The sequence below is a fragment of the Schistocerca piceifrons genome, chromosome 9 (assembly GCF_021461385.2).
Source record: "Schistocerca piceifrons isolate TAMUIC-IGC-003096 chromosome 9, iqSchPice1.1, whole genome shotgun sequence".
Lineage (NCBI taxonomy): Eukaryota > Metazoa > Arthropoda > Insecta > Orthoptera > Acrididae > Schistocerca > Schistocerca piceifrons.
The window spans coordinates 182,435,879-182,457,450 of record NC_060146.1 but is presented as its reverse complement, the minus strand read 5'-3'; the positions used below and the strand labels follow the sequence as shown (position 1 = coordinate 182,457,450).

The 21,572-nt window shown below is 42.3% G+C and overlaps 1 protein-coding gene across 1 annotated transcript in view; it reads left to right on the top strand.

Moving 5' to 3' along the window:
• The window catches only part of LOC124717281, a 35,678-nt gene that overhangs the window by 9,263 nt on the left and 4,843 nt on the right, over positions 1-21,572 (top strand). The window contains exons 2-5 of the mRNA XM_047244096.1: positions 2,519-2,638; positions 12,300-12,525; positions 16,460-16,545; positions 20,621-20,777. Of these exons, the coding sequence (XP_047100052.1) occupies positions 2,564-2,638; positions 12,300-12,525; positions 16,460-16,545; positions 20,621-20,777 (544 nt within the window). The 5' untranslated portion in view covers positions 2,519-2,563. The remainder of the gene's footprint in view (positions 1-2,518; positions 2,639-12,299; positions 12,526-16,459; positions 16,546-20,620; positions 20,778-21,572) is intronic.

The window sequence follows — 21,572 nt, the reverse complement described above, 5'->3', positions numbered from 1 at the left end:
CTGTTCTTTCGAGAACAAGTTACTGTCTTCATACATTAATTTAAAATAAAGGTAACGTTCCGTGTTCTGATCTTAGACGTGTCAATCGCGACCGACCGACCGCCGTGTCTTCTTCTGCCTATGGTGTCATTGTATGCGGTGTGGAAAGGCACATGGTCAGCTCTTCCGATAGTCGTCGGATTTCTTGACCATGGAAGCGCTAGTAATCGGTCGGGGGCTCCCATAGCAGTCCTCCGACCAAGGAAAAATTCCTCCCAAAACTGGGAAACTGACCCGGGTAAATATATGGGAATCATCCGTACTGACCTTTCAGCTACAGAGGCGGGCATTAAATGGATATACACACATACGAAACGTGCATACAACCCAACAATTTTAAGAGGAGTGCTGATAATAACAATAATAAATTGAAATGGATATGTAACTTTTTTAGCTGCAGATAAGCAATTTCTAACTAAATTAATGACGGTTAGAGTCTATTCTTACGAGGGTGAGTCAAATGCAAACCTTAAATATTTTTTAAAATATTTTTTATTGTGCAGAACTGGCACAAAGCGGTATCACTTTTCAACATAATTCCCCCCACGCTCAATGCAAGTCCTCCAGCGCTTACAAAGTGCATAAATTCCTTTAGAAAAAATTCTTTTGGTAGTATGCGCAACCACTCATCCACTGCGTGACGTACCTCTTCATCAGAACGGAACTTCTTTCCTCCCATTGCATCTTTGGGTGGTCCAACATATGGAAATCATTTCGGGCAAGGTCTGGTGAGTATGGTGGATGAGGAAGACACTAAGAATGAAGTGAACCCAGGTTTCGTCCCCAGTAACGATTCTTGCAAGGAAACCACCTTCTCGTTCAAAGCGCCGAAGAAGTTCTTCACAAGCATCAACACGTCGTTCTCTCTTTTCAGGAGTCAGCTGCCGTGGCACCCATCTTGCAGACACTTTCTGAAACTGGAGCACATCATGCACAATGTGGTGTGCTGACCCATGACTAATCTGTTAACATGCTGCAGTGTCATTCAGTGTCACTCAGCGGTTTTCCTTCACTACGGCTTCAACTGCCGCAATGTTCTGTGGAGTCACAACTCGTTGTGCCTGACCTGGACAAGGAGCATCTTCCACTGAAGTCACACCATTTACGAACTTCCTACTCCACTCGTAGACTTGCTGCTGTGACAAACATGCATCACCGTACTGAACCTTCATTCATTGATGAATTTCAATATGTTTCACGCCTGTACTACGCAAAAACCGAGTAACAGAACGCTGTTTTTCCCTGATGCCAGTCGCAAGTGGGGCGGCCATCTTTATACTGATACTGCGACGGTATGCGTGCATCTGCACTATGCTGCCACCTACAGGCCATTCTGCACACTGTTTGTAGCACGCTTACCAACTTACAGCGCGAAATTTCGATTTGCTATTACCAATTTAAGGTTTCCATTTGACTCACCCTCGTACATATGAAAAGATAATGTATAACCAATAAAATTCGTCTCGTTAGGTGACCGCATTGTGTGTAAAATTTTCTGACGTTTCGGCCATTTGCTACAGTGTCCAAAACGTTGAAAAATTTTACACATTGGCAGTGCGGTCAAACACCCAAAAGAATTGTATTGGCTGTCATAATGCATGTCAGACGCAAGATACCTAGACTCCTACGGTGCAGAAAGAAACGGACTGCGTTATACTTTGAATGCAGAAGAAGGAATGGCAGGCAAAATGTGTCTATCCAAGAAATATCACAGACTCTGAGGGAAATGGATTTCGGTAGCAATTCAACGAGCTTATTTTGTTAGATGTAGATCTACAACTCCGTGCTGTTACACACGTTCGCAGAGCATTCCGTGCAATTCTGAACGGAATGCATTAACTCTAAAATACTATGACCGCTATTTCAGAATTACGATTGTCTAGGCATGCGTTTTTTGTCAACCAATGATCCTAACTTTACATCATCAACCACAATACGCTAGGACGTCATTGGAAGTCCTCACGCATCTAATTCAAGATGGATTCTTATACATTTCTGGCATTACACCTTTACGCTTTAATATAAAATAAAGAAAAACTGTAATATTTTATTTGAAATTGTTCGCACTCATCTAGACTTACCTAAGTGGTTATATTGTATGTCGTCCGTTGTGAGTGGTTCAGTTTATGTATCCACTGATACGAATTAAGGAAACCTGGTTCCTAATTTATACCGCTTGCACATTTTTTAAAAAACTGAATGGAATATGTTCATTTTTCTCAGATTTGCAGTTATTTAAATCAGATACCAAGAACGACATCTTATAGGTGGGGATGGTATTGTTTGAATAATTTTGTAACTTATTGTTTAGGATATAATAAGTAAAATCTCAAATGGTACAATTCAGGCAATTCTCCTCCGGTGAGGATATGCAGTGTAATTAGTGTCGCCAATCACGTCACACTAAACAATTTGGCTATTAACTTCAGAATGTGTTCAAGCGCCTGTATGAAATGTGACCATCATACTGTTGTTACAGAGGAATCCACAGCAACTTCCAAGTCAGAAAACCGGTGTTGCAGACATGGTAGTTCTAAAGCAGTGTTGCTGCGGATGCTCCCTCAGGGCTGGAGCCATCATCATTGCCATCTTCTTTGTGGTGAGTACACGAGAAAAAATATACATGATACGGCAGAATTAGAGTACTGCATCCTCATTGCATAAACAACTTCAGCTGTAGTTTCTAGTGATCTATCCTTGCAGTTTCCCCTTATACTCTTTTTTCAAGCCATCAGTCTTTCTACTTGTTTCACGCTGTTCCATCCTTTTCAGTCTTGTATTAACTACTACACCCAGCATACCATGTAATCTGTTTTGCATAGTCTAGCCTTTATCTGAACACCTATGTTTTTCTCTACTACTACTCCCAGCACCAGGGATCCCATAACAAGTTTCACGCTACTCTGTACATTTTCCTGCTTAGGACTTTCCATAGACTTATTTCCCCACATATTTTTTTCAGAACGTTCTTGTTTATGTTGAACCCTATCTGCCCATCGGATTTTTAACATAAACCCAAAGTACTTCACCGAGTGAGGTGGCGCAGTGGTCAGCACACTGGAATCGCATTCGGAAGGACGACGGTTCAATCCCGTCTCCAGCCATCCTGATTTAGGTTTTCCGTGATTTCCCTAAATCGCTTCAGGCAAATGCCGGGATAGTTCCTTTGAAAGGGCACGGCCGATTTCCTTCCCAATCCTTCCCTAACCCGAGCATGAGCTCCGTCTCTAATGACCTCGTTGTCAACGGGACGTTAAACACTAACCATCACCACCACCCAAAGTACTTCATTTCAACCACTTGCAGTTTCTTCTCCTTCCTCCTCCTGCTCTTTCTTCTTCTTCTTCCTCTACTTCTTTTTCTTCTTCATATTTAGAATAGTCCATGTTTTACTTCTGCACAGTCCCACATTCCAGATGTGTACGTCAGGGAACTAATTTGTCAGTTCCATATCAATATCTGGTATCTAGAGGGCTATCTTTCTTGCTTCGACCATCCTGTCTAATCTTCCATGCCAGATTGGAAAAGAGAATTGTGTGCTTCTTCCACCATCCTGCCAGGCCCTATTTGCTGTTAATAAACTCAGTCTTCAACTTTCTGCCCATCACCTTCTTCTTTGCTTAGTTTACCCTTATGTTCTATTCTCCCCTGTTGTGTCAAGTTCTTCTTACATCCAGACAGAAAGTTTATGTTGCCTGCGAACTGTGTCTGCCAGAGACAGACAACTTAAAACTGTAATGCATTCTGTTTTGTGAGGCAAGCGCTGTTTAATTTTTATTCTTTATAGATGTCTGGATCCTACCTCCACTCCATATTGCGATAGAAGATCCCTGATAACTGGAAGCGTTGTTGCCAGATTTCACGCGCAACCTGCAGAAGGCTGACACCAGTGCTGCCATAGCTATCTAAAAATGCTGCAGCAAGGAGGCACTATCATAGACAAGTAAACTTAAATCAGTTTCGTGATTGATCGTAGTAGACACGCAAGTAACTGCGCCAAATCCACTTTAACTATCATGTACACTGACGGAAAAAATGTGAGCACCAAGAAGGAGTCGTGCGACAAAACGAAATTTAGTGCGTGTGTTCCTAAAAAAATGGTTCAAATGGCTCTGAGAACTATGGGACTTAACTTCTAAGGTCATCAGTCCCCTAGAACTTAGAACTACTTAAACCTAACTAACCTAAGGACATCACACACATCCATGCCCGAGGCAGGATTCGAACCTGCAACCATAGCGGTCGCGCGGTTCCAGACTGTAGCGCCTAGAACCGCTCGGCTAGCTCGGCCGGCAGCGTGTTCCTACATCTTGTAATGGTACTTGAATTACGTAACCATTGCGGCACCTCACCTCAACCTCTCGATTCCAGCAATATTCTACTGTGTTTCTGTAAAATAGTTAACATATTTCTGTGACAACATTCAGAGTTGATTTCATTAATGTAGAGGTACTTTGATACATCATATGTTTATGTTGCAATGATATTATTCTTACGTGTATTCTTTCTTTTGTCACTATGATCTTTGACGTACTTGTAACGCTGATTTTTGGGCGCGTAAGCGGTTATTAGAGAGTCAAGTCTTGGTCGTCATGTTGAAAAGACGCAAATTGTAGTCAGTTTATGAAATGTGAACTTTAACAGTGAGGAAGATATTTTCAAGTATGTTTTATATTGTGATGCGATGTTGCAACATAAGTAATAAAAAAGAAGTGTAAAATTCGGAGTGCTGATTACTTTTTTACATCACCATTGTCTTAACTTGCAAAAGTTTAATCTTCAAGAATGGTTTATGAAACACATCTATAAAACTTTTGAATATCTCAGAATAACACCTAGGCCTCTTTGCATCCGAGCTTGGAATCATCACCACCTAGATTTTCGACGATTGAGCCACGATTTCACAACGAGACCAGCGTGGGAAACACGAAAAGATGAGTGGCTAGTTTATCCATTATTTCAAGAAATGACTCTATTAACTGTACTCTAATGACACCTGCCACATAATATAACTTTGTTGTTGCCCGAAAATGCAATATTTAGCAGCGTGAGCAACACTACAATCATAATTAATTTTTGATCTTTGTTGTGGTAGGGTTGTTAGAATCTGAATGATGATGTCTATTCAAATATCAAGCGAGTCGCACAAGACTGGCGCTAATAGAGCCACTATGAGGATGCAAATAAGGTTTGCTTTAAATACAACTTGTAGCTGTCGTGATCGTTAGTTACCTTTGAGACTGGACGTGGTGAGTTGATGTTATCTAGAATGCCCTTAGGACGACAGAGACACCATTGTCAATACTTCACTGAGTTTAAATGAGGACGTTTAATAGGTCTGCGAGAAGTTGGATGTTCCTTCTACGATACTGCATAAAGTCATGGCAGGAATGTAGCCACTGCACATGATTTCTGCCAGCGGTGGTCACGGGAACATACGGTCGCAAGAAGCCCGGGCTCCAGACGGGCACGTGACGCTACCGAGAGGGAAAACCGTCGTGTTTGACGTATGGCTCTCGCGCACCGTACTGCATCTGCAGCAGCAATCTGAGCAGCAGTTGGCACCACAGTGGCACAACGAACCGTTACTAATCGGTTACTTCAAGGACAGCTCTGAGCTAGACGCCCTAAAGTGTCCATTCTGTAGACCTCAAACCACCGCCGCTTCTGACCTCATTGGTGTCATTTACATTAGCAATGCTTTATCTCGCGTACATTAACCTCTGATCTTGCAGTATTAACCAATGATATATGTTACCTTTCTTGTAGAATGAGATTTTCACTCTGCAGCGGAGTGTGCGCTGATATGAAACTTCCTGGCAGATTAAAACTGTGTGCCAGATCGAGACTCGAACTCGGGACCTTTGCCTTTCGCGGGCAAGTGCTCTACCATCTGAGCTACCGAAGCACGACTCACGGCCGGTCCTCACAGCTTTACTTCTGCCAGTATCTCGTCTCCTACCTTCCAAACTTTACAGAAGCTCTCCTGCGAACCTTGCAGAACTAGCACTCCTGAAAGAAAGATGGTAGAGCACTTGCCCGCGGAAGGCAAAGGTCCCGAGTTCGAGCCTCGGTCGGGCACACAGTTTTAATCTGCCAGGAAGTTTCATATCAGCGCACACTCCGCTGCGGATTTAAAATCTCATTCTGGAAACATCCCCCAGGCTGTGGCTAAGCCATGTCTCCGCATTATCCTTTCTTTCAGGAGTGCTAGTTCTGCAAGGTTCGCAGGAGAGCTTCTGTAAAGTTTGGAAGGCAGGAGACGAGATACTGGCAGAAGTACAGCTGTGGGGATCGGGCGTGAGTCGTGCTTCGGTAGCTCAGATGGTAGAGCACTTGCCCGCGAAAGGCAAAGGTCCCGAGTTCGAGTCTCGGTCGGGCACACAGTTTTAATCTGCCAGGAAGTTTTTTTACCTTTCTTGTTGTTAATAAAAATTCTCTATTTAAACTAGACTGAACTGCATGTGACTGCTTTAGTTTTTAATAAAACTTGCATCTGATTGCTTATTTAACTGAACTGAACTTTATCTGACTGCATGAAAATATTGTTGGAAAATTAATACTCAAAATATACATCTGACTGCATGAAAGTTTAGTGGTAAAAATAAATGAAAGTCACCAACCTGCATCTGACTGCGTCTGTGGACTTGGCTCGTGCACTCCTTCCCGTTTAGCCGATAATAAAACATATATTCAACTCAGCCGTAGTGCAATGGCATAAAACTGTCATTCTGGATAACTTTACTCATTTTGGCCCTGTTTGTTACTTAATAAAAATTCTGTCCTGATCTGAATAATTTGCCAACTGTGCAATGGCATATAGATTATTTTACTCTGATAAATGAAATTATTAGCTTTACTCATGGGAACTTTACTTTAATGTACCCTTTGGTTCAATGCAAGCACAGGATGCAGAGAACGAATAAGGTGTGAGATGAAACTCTAATTTTATCTAAAAAATATTTATTGTTCAAACTTTTAAGGCACATGTGAAAAACTAAAAAAAAAAACTTCTATAGCATGGATTTACGAGAAAGTTTCACAAAACGCTTATTGCATCAACAATGGGATTTCTGTCTAGCTTTTAGACATTATTTAACGAAAGAAAACCTATTTTATTAATTATTCTTTCTAGTTTCCCCAGGTATGTGCCGAGTTTCGCTCAATATATAGTTTATTATGTGCGTAGCGCCAATTCTTACTTTGATGCTGTCACGACCCGGCTGCCTCCCGCAGGCATCTAGCTCCGACTCGAAACACGTCTGTTGTCTCTGCGCATCTTCTCACCACTACTCGAACTTTTACCGCGTGCACCTAGCTCTGTTAGCTGTCAAAGGTCTTACTACTCGAAGATGTACTACTCGTCCAACCTTGCGGTTGGGAACTATCGACATTTTTCACTGGCTCTATCCTGATCGAATCTCAACACATACCTTTCAGGGTCATCAGTCTTCTGACTGGTTTGATGCGGCCCGCGACGAATTCCTTTCCTATGCCACCATCTCAGAGTAGCACTTGCAACCTACGTCCTGATTTATTTGCTGGATGTATTCCAATCTCTGCCTTGCTCTACAGTTTTTGCCCTCTGCAGCTCCCTCTGGTACCATGGAAGTCATTCCCTCATGTCTTAACAGGTGTCCTATCATCCTGTCCCTTCTCGTTATCAGTATTTTTCCCATATTCCTTTCCTCTCCGATTCTGCGCAGAACCTCCTCATACTTTACCTAATCAGTCCACCTAATTTCCAACATTCGTCTGTAGCACCGCATCTCAAATAGTTCGATTCTCTTCTGTTACGGTTGTCCCACAGTCCATGTTTCACTACCACACAATGCTGTACTCCAGACGTACATTCTCAGAAATTTCTTCCTCTGATTGAGGCCTATATTTGATGCTAGTAGACTTCTTTTGTCCAGGAATGCTCTTTTTAACATTTCTAGTCTGCTTTTGGTGTCCTCCTTACTCCGTTCAAAAATGGTTCAAATGGCTCTGAGCACTATGACACTTGACATCTGAGTCATCAGTCCCGTAGACTTAGAACTTCTTAAACCTAACGAACCTAAGGACATCACACACATCCATGCCCGAGGCAGGGTTCGAACCTGCGACCGTAGCAGCAGCGCGGTTCCAGACTGAAGCGCCTAGAACCGCTCGGCCACAACGGCCGGCCCTTGCTCCGTCCGTGTTAGGTTATTTTACTTCCTATGTAGCAGAGTTCCTTAAGTTTGTGTACTTCGTGATCATCAGTTCAGGTTCCTCGCTGTTCTCGTTTCTGCTACTTCTCATTACTTTCGTCTTTCTTCGATTTAGTCTCAATCCATATTCTGTACTCATTAGACTGTCCTTTGCATTCAGCAGATCATGTAATTATTCTTCACTTTCAAATAGCAATTTCATCAGCGAATCGTATCATTGATATCCTTTCGCCTTGAATTTTAATTCTACTCTTGAACATTTCTTTTATTTCCATCATTGCTTCTTCGATGTACAGACTGAACAGTAGGGGTGACAGACTACATCCCTATCTTACACCCTTTCTAATGCGAGCACTTCGTTCTTGGTCGTCCACTCTTATTATTAAATCTTGGCTCTTGCACATATTGTATATCACCCGTCCCTCCCTATAGCTTACTCCTATTTTTTTTTCAGAATTTGCCTAGACAAATGTATGAATTAAAAAAAAATGTTCAATTGTCTGTGAAATCTTATGGGACTTAACTGCTAAGGTCACCAGTCCCTAAGCTTACACACTACTTAACCTAAATTATCCAAAGGACAAACACACACACCCATGCCCGAGGGAGGACTCGAAGCTCCGCCGGGACCAGCCGCACAGTCCATGACTGCAGCGCCTAAGACCGCTCGGCTAATCCCGCGCGGCGGTGTGAATTCGGACTTCGCTGCAATGAAAGGTAAAGGCAGTCCAAGGAATGCTGATTTAAATTCTGTCTAATCCTATTGCAACCGGCCGGAGTGGCCGAGCGATTCTAGGCGCTACAGTCTGGAACCGCGTGACCGCTACGGTCGCAGGTTCGAATCCTGCCTCGGGCATGGATGTGTGTGATGTCCTTAGGTTACTTAGGTTTAAATAATTCTAAGTTCTAGGGGACTGATGACCTCAGCAGTTAAGTCCCATAGTGCTTAGAGCCATTTTTTAATCCTATTGCTTGGTGGCAAATGTCCATCAACTGGTTACCTACTTCAGTCTGTGACGACCATATTGATATCTACGTTATGATGTCAACAATCTCATCAGCTGCTAGTTTATGAATCAGGTCTTAACATGCTGAATGTCATATTATGGTTATCATTTCTGGATAGGCTGGATGTATTCCTTATTGATCTTAATGGATGTGGACATGTCGGCAGCTTCTAAAATTTTGTGACGTGTCTGGACTCTAGCTTAAAGTGTGTTTCAGAGTGGCCGGCTCATCCCTTTTATTCCAGGGATGAACCAGTTGCTTGTGTGTGTGTATGTGTGTGTGTGTGTGTGTGTGTGTGTGTGTGTGTTTGCACTTAAGTCTCTGGGTGGTTCTTTCCTTTTTTATTTCCAGTCTCCATTTGATTAATTTTGCCCCTTTATCCAGACTCGTCTTATTGAAATGTAATATGGGCAGCTAAGGACCTTGCTGTTGGGCACCCATACCACCACGTTATCCTCATCGTCATCATCATCATCATTATCATCGTCGTCATCATCATTCAGTTCTCATTATTTGCTGAGTATGATGGTTTTTCATACAGCTGGAAACTAGTCTGTTGGCCACGAGTTTGTCTTGTCCTTCATTTGTTTTACTGAACACGCCCAAAGGCAAAGTGCTGAATCTACAAGGTGAGTGTGCACCCATTTATAGTATCAGAAAGCATCCTAACTTTTCTGCATCAGACCTTCAAGATACTGAACAACAAGCCAGGCTGTTAGTTTGAGTGAAATATACTCTACTGTTTGTAAAAAGTGAAACACTCAGAAGAAATGGTCTGCAACACGCCACGATGAGAGGACGTGTACAACAGCGGAACCGCAGCAAGTGATTTAAATGATACAGCGGTGGCATGCACGGAGGTTCAACAGCGCCCTCTTTTGTGTCGACCGGACAGGTCAGTGTTAGGCAGTGTGGAGCCGTGATACAAAGTGGAAACGTGTAACCATGTGCCACTATGCTTCGCCGACATCACAGGGTGGATTATCGACATGTGAGTGCATTCGGATGAGGCAGACTGATTGGTCTGCGGGAGGCGGGTTTGTCGTTCTGTGACAATGCGGCTCCTACAAGGCACGCTGGTTCCACACACCGCTTCGTGGCTAGCGGAGTATACAGGGTGGTCCATTGATCTTGACGGGGCCAAATATCTCACAAAATAAGCATCAAACGAAAAAACTACAAAGAACGCAACTCGTCTAGCTTGAAGGGGGAAACCAGATGGTGCTGTGGTTGGCCCGCTAGATGTCGCTGCCATAGGTCAAACGGATATCAACTGCGTTTATTTTTAAATAGGAACCACCATTTTTTATTACATATTCGTGTAATACGTAAAGAAATATGAATGTTTTAGTTGGACCACTTTTTTCGTTTTGTGATAGATGGCACTATAATAGTCACAAACGTGTAAGTACGTGGTATCAAGTAACATTCCGCCAGTGCGGACGGTATTTTCTACGTGATACATTACTCGTGTTAAAATGGACCGTTTATCAATTGCAGAAAAGGTCGATATCGTGTTCACGCATGGCCATTGTGCTCAAAATGCCTAACGGGCGTGTGTATGTATGCTGCTCGGTATCCTGGACTACATCATCCAAGTGTCCGGACCGTTCGCCGGATAGTTATGTTATTTCAGGAAACAGGAAGTGTTCAGCCACACGTGAAACGTCAACCACGACCTGCAATAACGGTTACCAACTGTTCGTCTAAAATTGTGACTATTACAGCGCCATCAATCACAAAGCGAAAAAAGTGGTCCAACTAAAACATTCATACTTATTTACGTACTATACGAATATGTAATAAAAAGTGGGGGTTCCTATTTAAAAAAACGCAGTTGATATCCGTTTGACCTATGGTAGCGCCATCTAGCCGGCCAACCATAGCGCCCTCTGGTTTCCTCCTTCAAGCTAGACAAGTTTCGTTTTTGGTAGTTTTTTCGTTTGACGCTTATTTCGTGAGATATTTGTCCCGGTCACGATCAATGGACCACACTGTATATGTAGATGTAGAACAGTGAGGCGTATGTGGAACCACTGGAGAGAAGCGGGCCATACACAATGCCGACAGGTTACTGAAGCACACAAAGTGACGACAGCTTGGTTGGTTGTAACAGTCAGAACAGCTTCGTCCACAGTGTTGGCGCGACGATGGAGCTCTACAAAGGGTGTGGACATGTCTGCGTAGACGGTTCAAAACTATCTGCTGCAGGCTGGACTTAGTGGCACGGATACCGCTGCATCGCCATCCACTGACCAGAACCCATCAACGCCGCAGACTGCACTGGCCACGCGAACGCCTACACTGGCCTGCTGAGTGGAAACAAGTTAATGTTTCCAGACGAGTCCCCGCTCCAGCTCATCCTACAGTGATGGCCGCTTAAGCATTTGGCGCCGCCAGGGTGAACCCAATTGGACAGACTGTATTGTTGAGCGCCATAGTGGGCAAACGCCAAGTGTGGTGGTTTGGGGAGCCATTGGGGGCAATCTGAACAGATACCGCCACATGAGGAAGTTGTACAGGCCGAGGTGATGCCCTTCCTGCAGATCGTTCCAAAGGTCATACTTCAGCAGGACAACACCAGGCCACATGTGCCGATCAACGTGCAAACCTTCTTCGATGGATGACCACAGCTTCCCTGGCCTGCCCATTCGCCTGACATACCGCCCATCGAGCATGTCTGGGATGTGGTCGTCAGTAGCTGTTCGTTCAGGTCTTCCTGCAGCCGCAGTTGATGCCTTTCGACATACTTATACACCACGTGGCAGAGTATTTCCCAGCAACTCACTCAGGTATCCTTTGATTCCACGCCACGACGTCTAGTGGCTGTGATTACAGCTCTCCGTACTGAATTTCCACAGTCACAGTGCATGTACTGGTCTGCGGTCCATAATCATTTCTGTACTGCCCCGTCCTTAAAACGTAGAATAAATTTCATTGTGACCACAACTCTCGATCTTGGCGTTCCACTTCTTCCAAACAGTAGTGTATCATTACAGTCTATCAACCATAACCTGCAACCAATTGATCGCAAATCTATCGCGTGTTTCGTTGCAGGTTTGGAGCCTTGTGGACATAGGAACGTCAGCGAACAGTCTGAACACCTATCACTACATCGATGATGATCTAAGTGCAGCCATCGACAAATTTAATAGGCACGTACACGAAGACTTCGAGAAGCCACTCATAGATACAGGTGATACTCTCAACAATCATTTGGCACTAAAAGGCGAGGACGGCAGATTGAGCAGCACGATGGATAAAGCACTATCCCAGACTCGAGGTGAGCAACCCAGGATTTCCATTTTGCGCAATTTAATGTCTGTGGACATTCTTGCTTCATGCATGAACACAAGTAGCAGTGTATATTCCGTGAACACAATTTCAGTTTCAAACACTTCTCACATTACTTTTTTCATTAGTGCATCGCCCCTAATCCCAGGTCTGATGAACTGCACGATAAGATTTTCCACATCAAAACTGCCAAAAACGATTTATAATATATTTCTACCGGAAAGGCATGGGCTGACGCTGTTCCATTCCACATTTTAATGGAATGCTGTATTCCATACAGTCCAATTAAATGAATGAGATTAAATTTTTCCCGGAGTAACAATAAAAAACCATTATGACATTCAGTGTGCTACATTTCATCCGTATATGTAAGCACATTGGTGTAATTAATTTGTCTACATAATGTGAAGCCATTCTTTGGACTTCTGAAGTTATCTGTGATGAAATACAGGGACAACAACTCGCACAGAAGCCAGACATCAATTAGAGTTGAAAGACATGAACGAAGGAATATGCTGAGAAGGGAGTGCAGTCTGTCCCCTAATTTAGTAAAGAAACATAAGAAATGAACTACACGACAATTAATTATATTGCTTTATCTAAGATAAAACATGTTCTGTAGCCCAAAGATTGGTGTGATGCAGTTCTCCACGCTATTCTATCTCGTGCATGCCTGTTCCCCTATAGCTACTCCAACTACATGAATTTGAACTTACTTTCTATAGTCAACCCTTGGTCTCCCTCTTCTGTTTTTACCCCACCACTGGCCTCCATTTCCTCATTAACTACCTCCTGACGTCTCAGGATGTGTCTTATCGACCTGTGTATTCTGCTAGTCAGGTGGCGCCACAAACCTCGCTTTCACTCTGATTACACTCAATAGTTCTTTACTTCTGCTCATCTAACTTGCATCATCACATCTCAGTTTCATAGAGTCCAGACAAATACTTCCAAGAGAGTCTTCCTAACACATTTTTTTATTCGATGTTACTACGAGGAGCGTTGAATAAGTAAGGCAACACTTTTTTTTTCTCAGCCAGTTTCGGTTGAAAACATGCAGAATTTGTTGTGGGACATCGTGGAATATTCCTGCCTCAGACCCTGCAGTTTCACGAAATTTCGATAGGTGGCAGTGCTATACACAGTATTCGGAGAGGGGTCTGTAACGGAAGTGCTTTCCAATCAGAGAGCTGTCATTAGGCGTCATTCGGCAGAAAACCAGAGCTTCGTAGTTATTCAGCGCTTGCAGAATGTCAGCGGAGACATGACAATGAACAAAAGCACGGTGAGTCGTTGGGAGAGGGGCTGTCATCGTCGCAATGAGGTCGTGCAAATCTGTCAGATCTCCCGCTTTCCGCCCAGCTGTACACAGCTGTGACTCCTGGAATGTCGCAACGTGCGGACACTCTCACTCGTGATGACAGACGGGTCACAATCAAAAACCTCGCTGCACAACAGGACGTTTCTGTTGGTAGTGCCGAGACACTCGTCCACCAGTTGGAGTATTCAAAGAAGATCATAATGAGCAACGGAGGACCATCTGTGTGTAAGTGCTCTCGCTTTATCACGCCGATCGTGACAATTTTTTCTCGAATATCGTCACAGGCGATAAAACATGGGTTCATCACTCCGAACTGGAAACGAAACTGCAGTCCATGGAATGGTGCCACACCACCTTTCCTCCAAAGAAAATGTTCAAAGCCGTACTCTCAGCTGGTAAAGTAATGGCTTCGGTCTTCTGCCCTCTGAATGGGTTATTCTGTTTGATGCCTTCCCTCGCGGTACAACATCATCTCTGAAATGTACTGTGTGCTATCCTCAGGAAATCGTAGAAACCACAACAGGGCGTCCGTCTCCACAAAAATGTAGATCCTCCCCCCAAGATAACGCACAGCCCCACGCAAGTCTGCGCGCCCAAAACTTCATTCGACTGTTCTTCCTCATCCACTCCAGAGCCCGGATCTCGCAACTCCCGAAAAAAATTGATTCAAATGGCTCTAAGCACTATGGGACAACATCTGAGGTAATCAGTCCCCTTGACTTAGAACTACTTAAACCTAACGAACCTAAGGACATCACACAAATCCATGCCCGAGGCAGGATTCGAACCTGCGACCGTAGCAGCCGCGTGGGTCCGGACTGAAGCACCTAGAATCTCTCGGCCACAGCGGCCGGCGCACCTTCCGATCTCCATGTTTTTGGCCGAATCGAGGATGCATTCCGCGGGAAGCAGTTAGTGGATTATGGGGAGTTTATTGATGCAGCAAGACGTTGTCGCCGACGTCGACCAGTAGAGTGGTACCATGCGGGCATATCCCCTCCCCCCTCCCACTAAGACGAGACGTAAGGGCATGACATTGAAGACTATGTTGAAAAATAGGGTATTGTAGCCAAAGAAATGGGGAATAATTTGGCGAATTGGAATCGTGAATAAAACCGACGTGCTTTCAGGGTAAAAATGTGTTGCGTTACTTATTGAACGATCTTCGTATATAAGGGACAACTGAAGTTTCCTTTACGACTCCGATGCGGATATATAAGCACCGACATGCAGGCAAGGGACCAGTGTGGCATTCGTATCTTTCGGAAGTGCCTGCAGTAAATGCGGAAACGTGAACTATGGTGGCATTATTACCAAATGCGTCCAAAAAGGACCAACGTACCATTAATCTTTTCTTGGCTGTCAAAGGACGAACACCAGTAGCTATTCAACGAAGAATGAAGAATGTGTATGGAGCAGTAGGTCAGTCTGAAACCGCCATTGCGGAATGGTGTGCCATGTTGCGTGCTGGTCGCTGTTCTACACAAGACGCCTGTCGCCCTGATTGGCGAGCCTTATCCATGACAGACAAGCAGGGGATGCTCGAACACCCGCCCTGTAGCCTTGATCTCACCACATGTGATTATCACGCTCTCGGCCGCTTATGAAAAGCCATGAAGAGTCGGAGATTCCTGTCCGACGGGGATGTGCAGCAGACAGTCAAAAACTTCTTGCCGCAGAAGGACATTGAGTTTTACCAAACAGGTATCTTCAACTTGGTGCATTGGTGGAACGATTGATTGCCTCAGAGCTCACCGCGATTTTGCGTGATTGCCATACTGATTCTGGACTGCGCGGCCTTCGACTAGAAATTTTTTCAAAGCTCCTTACAAATCCATTTTTCGAGAACACATTTTCTGATTGTCGCTTCTCCATTTTACGTCCTCTTCGTTTCTGCCATCACCAGTATTTGTGCTGTCAGAAAAACGTTCTGCATTTCATTTCCCAATCTAACCTATGAGGCTCACCTCATTTTATTCGATTACTACATTCCCTTACCCTGTTTTATTTCTGTTGATGTCTATATTGTAATCTGTTTCCAGACACTAGCTATTCCACTCAATTAATCCTCCAAGTCTTCGAAGCCTTTGACAGAATTATGATTTCAACAGCAAAGCTAAATTTTTTTTTCCGTGACCTTTACTTGCTTTCTCAAATTTATCCATAATTTCCACCATTGCTTGCGCTATGTTCGGAAACTTTGCAAAATAATCCTTGTTAGCTTTCCTCTCCACGCTTCCTGCCTATCCACCCATTTCCTTTCTCCTGCCAGACATAAGAACAATTCTACAGGTTAATTATAAATAATAACTGTCACAATGGAGAAATAATTTATAATCATGGAACTAACGCGGCAAGCACGAGTAAGTTACATGCAGAAACCGTAATGAGCCCAGGTGTTTAAGCCAGCTTACGTAATGTATTCAATTGAATTACCAACCCGGCTGGTTAGTATACACTATACACCGAGAATCTTCACTGTTTTAGTAGAATGCGTGTACGCTGAATATATTTATTTTCATTGTGGTTTACTCATTTCCTTTTGTGTTAACATTTTAGTTATGAGAAATACAACTGATATTTATTTCCATTTCTGCTTCAGTTACTAAGGCGGAGTTGATTTTAGGCGTCTTCTTCTCTGTTATCCAGTTTATCTGTGGCCTACTTCTCATCTACGGAGCAATTCAGGTAAATTGTCTTACTACAGAAATACACTATGCTTATCAGAAACTGAACAACACTTCTTTTTAACACTTTCTGTTCCATTCTTGCTGTTTTGAAGTATTAAATGGTTGAAAAACTAATAAATATTATAATTCTGTCAGACAATTGAAGGTCTTATTTAAAATTCAGAAAGTTATCTTTTTATTTAATTTTTTGTATTATCAGTTGTGTATGAGTGGTTCTACACCGTTTTATTTGGCTTATGCCCAGCTAATTGTTCAGTGTTATTGTGAGTTCAGAATATTTTTTGAAGAGCTCCAAAATTCCAAGGAATTGCTAGGCGTCGCTGCGCTGTATCCGAAGATGTAGTTGAGCGGCTGTAACTCTTCTAAATAACATTCGATGGAAAATCCAAGATGGAATGTAACAATATCGTGAAAAGGGCAGTTGCTACTCACGGTATAGCGGAAGCGCTGAGTCGCAGATAGGCACAACAAAAAGACTCTCACAAATAAGCTTTCGGTCAGTAAGGCCTTCGTCAAAATTAGACGACAAACACACACATACGCACTTACGCAAACGCAACTCGCATACTCATGACTGTAGTTCCCGGAGACTACAGCCATGAGTGTGTGAGGTGAGTATGTGTGAGTTTGTCATCTAGTTTTGACGAAGGCCTTACTGGCCGAAAGCTATATTTGTGAGAGTATTTTTGTTGTGCCTATCTGCGACTCAACGTTTCCGCTATACGGTGAATAGCAGCTTCCTTTTTCACAATACTGCTAATTAACATTCGGTTACAGAGCGGGATAGCGCAGTGGTTAGCATACCAGACTTGCGCTCAGGGGGACGACGGTTCAAACCAGGGTCCGGTCATTCTGATTTAGGTTTTCCGTGATTTCCCTGAATAGTTTAAGGCAAATACCAGGATGGTTCCTTCGAATACTCTCGGCCGTTTTCCTTGTCCATCCTTCCCTCTCACGAGCTTGTGATCCGTCTCTAATGCCCTTGTTGTCGACGGGACGTTACACGTTAATCTCCTCCTCCTCCAAAATTCGGTACCCCGAAAACCTAATTTTGGTTTACTTTCACACATAGAATCCTCGAAGCCTGTACGAGTGCAATTATAATACTCAATTGACTCATGGATGTCCTTGCCAGATTGGTACATTTTCACAGAAATCACAGCGGGTTAATAATTCTCCCGATGAAATGACGGTGTTAGCAGTTTCGTTGGAAAACATACAGAAATCAATGTCCGAAAATCCTATGGCAGTACTCAATACGTAGAAACTCAGATCAGACACTTTTGGATAAATAACAATGTAACATACCTCTGAATTCAGAAATTGTAATCTCTTGAAAGTATCACATTCCCAAGAAATCGAATTAACATTTATGGGACGTCATTTGTATCGTAGGAATGACTCTAAATTATTACAAATTGTGAAGATGGCTAACAATAGTGTAAGTATTTAAGGAAATTGATACAAATCCCCATATGTATTCGTATCCCTACATGCGTCCCCACCAGCTGAGTTTCCAAACGGTAGTGGAAATACTGTCGTTGCATTGCCTTCTTACGATATTCGCTCTCCAAGGAGAACCACTGCAGCCACAGAGCGTCTAGCGCGCTCCCGCAGTTACTAAAAACTCTTCACGCTGCGTTTGATAAAGTCCGCTAAATAATTTACGCCGACTGTATTCGAACACGACTCGAACTGCTCGCACAGTTTACGTCACACTTCGGTAACTCTCGGGTTCTGTTCGAATTTTTGATCGGCCTGCCATCTAGTGACTTTTGTTTCTACATCACAAAGGCACGTGTTAGCGTTTCCGATGCCCTATTGATTTTAATATTAAAAATAATTGTAGAACACGGTCTGGAATGTCTTCTAGGTTGCAGGACATGTGCAACAAAGGCAACTAATAAGGAAATAAGAGATCTAAATCATGATTATCTCCAACTCTCAAGTTTTTAGTTAGTCACGCGATCTAGCGACGTCTGATGGTACTAGTTCCAAGGTGGGTATTGCCGCTGTTAAGTCATTCTCGCGATAAAATTTCCTCACTTTATTACGATCTGTTTCGTTGCTCACCATTTAATTCTTAATAACTGGTCTTGTATATTTCATCTGAATGTTGCCGTCTTGTTACCAAACTGATTAAAATCTGGTAACGTTTTTATTTGTTATTCTACCATATGAACAGGGACTGAATTGCTCACTTGCAACATAGTTCGTAAATCATTACCGTTTCTCATAAACAAAAAAATGGTTCAGTCAAGTTTCCTTTTTTTTTTTTAAGGACAACAAATTATTCTTTTTCTGTTATCTTAACTTAAATATTTATATTTCCCTACGTATCAGTACTACATCGGAACTCATTGCAAATTTGTTCAAACACGATAGGAGTTTTAACGCTGTTTCCTCCAGTGTTCCATCAAACTGTCAATTTTAAGCGGAGCCACAACTTATTGTTGTGTCTTGTTCGAAGTTCCTTGCGTTTCCCTCTCTCTCGCGTCACGCGGGTCAACACATAATTGTTCGGGCAAGCTCAATGCCGTATCGAACACGAGGCGGGTCGGGAAATCTCGTAGCCCGTTCGAACGCGAGTACTGTTTATATAGCCCTACACATATCCCGCGTTTGTCTTACGCAGGGATCATATCCTGCAACGAAGAGTTCACTCAAATACATGCAAGGTTATACTACACTTTGAAACTGTAATATTATTGGATTTCAGATACTTTGCATATGAGATATTTGTCATAAAAGAAAAGGACAGCCAACGAGCTGTAGTTCGTAAAGATGCTAAGCACCACAGCGATAGAGTAAAGAGACGAAATATTTTTTTTTTTTTAAATGTGCACCTATATCAAGACGCGCGTCCAGATTTAAATACTCTAAATAAACACTATGACCCGCTGGGCGCAGATATTTAAAATCATTGCCGCAGCACTTGATAGCAAGAAGCTGCGAAACAGAAGAAAGAACAATCTATCTTTTGTTAAGAAATATTCTAGAGACTTCTTTATCCCTTGTACTTCTGGTCGCTGACATGTTAAGACGTACTACATAGCATTGCTACAAGTTGTATTTTTATTTTGTGTAAAACTATGTGAAACGACGAATAAATATTTCGGTAACTCGGGTGAGGGTACAATGTACTTACGCACACGCAAGGACATTTAATTTTAAGAAGGAACGGACTGACAAAGCAGAGATTATTGGACTGCGCCATGTCCAAAAGAAATATCAGATGTAAATCATGCATTTATTGTGTATTTGTCAATGTGTAGACCTTTAAAGCCACTTTCTCAAAATATATTAATATTTTACTATGCAGTAATTTTCTTCTTATTCTTTTCTCTCACTAACCAAAAAAGGTGTTCAAATTTTATATGAGCTTTGTTACAGGTTAGCTCTTTATCGCGGTGTCTCGATTGTATTTGGGAGTACAACTAATGTGTTCAACTTCCGATCTGTTAATCCTTCTCTTACGAAATTCCACTAATTTGCTTTCATTTCCATTTTTATATTCAAATGGTCCCTTAGGTATTTTCATCGAAGATTCTGATTGCGTGAAGGCAATCCGTTCAAAAGATCAATTAAGAAAACCCTTTCGCATAATCAATCCGTACGTCTCCTGAAAATCGAGTACCGAAGCATCGGTGATCAATTAATAATCTCTCTCTCTCTTTTTAAGTCGTACTAAAAAACGGCCCACAGGATAGCCGTAAGTACGCAATCTAGCGTTAGGTTGCATTTTGTCAGTAAATATTACCAACCAACAGTTACAGCATCACTATTACTATTTACTACTATTTCTTACATAGGATAAGCAAGTTCCTAGCGCCAGAAAATGAAAAACAAAGGCCATATTTCTCTATATTATTGTTTTTACTGCTCACTCTACCGTTACCTAATTTTGGTAAGAATTACAATTTGTTAGTTTTGTTGAAATGCTTCTTATATACCAGTGAACATTACTGGTGTTTGTTTTCAGTAGGACGAATATATAATGCTCCCAACATATCGTGTGAAAGTAAAGAAGCAAATGTGTACCAGTAATGCCAGCTTTCTCTGTTGCATTTCAGGAAAAGGCTGGCATACTTCTTCCATGGGTGGTTGTAGAAACCCTGCTACTCATAGCAATGACTGTAATGGGCATTGTCTCATGTGTTAAAGCTTTTGCTGTTATCGAATCAACTATCGCCGGCATTATTACAGTTGTTTGGGTCGTCCTCTACTTTCGTAAGTACACAATCATTATGCATTCCGATGCAAAAGCCGCTCTACTCTCACTACAGTTATATAGTTTTCGTTGTCACACATGGTACTAGAAACACGCCGATAGGCTGTTATCATAATGCTCATGAAACCATTTGCTAGTTACAATAGCTTCAAGAGTCTTTTGTTGCACATTGATCTGTCATTCAGTATTATTAAACAGGTACTTCACAGAAAGCTTGCATTCGGTTTATCCTCTGGTAGTGGTCTTTTTTTAATCCTATTCCTCACATTAGTATTTCTTCATGACTCTCTGTCTCTATTAATTTTTCATAAATTTCGCACACTTCTGCCCTTTCCTTTATCGCAAGTTCTCTGGCACAGTGTGTTAGCTCTGTGTACAATCAAACACCATTACTTCATTTTTGACACAGTGATACGTAGATCCTTTGAAAAGTTTCAGATTTGATATAGAATAGAATAGAATAGAATCTTTATTTGCCTTTCAGTATGTTTTCCGTACAATTGGCATCGTCAGTGTGTTCAATGCATTTTTTTAAAATTACAATAATTATTATTCTACGTAATTGTACCTGTGCATGGCAAGCAGATACGCATGCTAAAGTAATATTGATAATACAACAATTATTCATTCACAATAGTAATAACAATAATAATAATAATACATCATAACAGTTAAATATACAATAGTATCAAGATATATTTATGGTACATCTTATGTATCCATATAAAAAGTCTTTGCTGGTACATTACTGTCACAAACATATAGGTATAATTCATATGGCAGTTTTTTGTTTC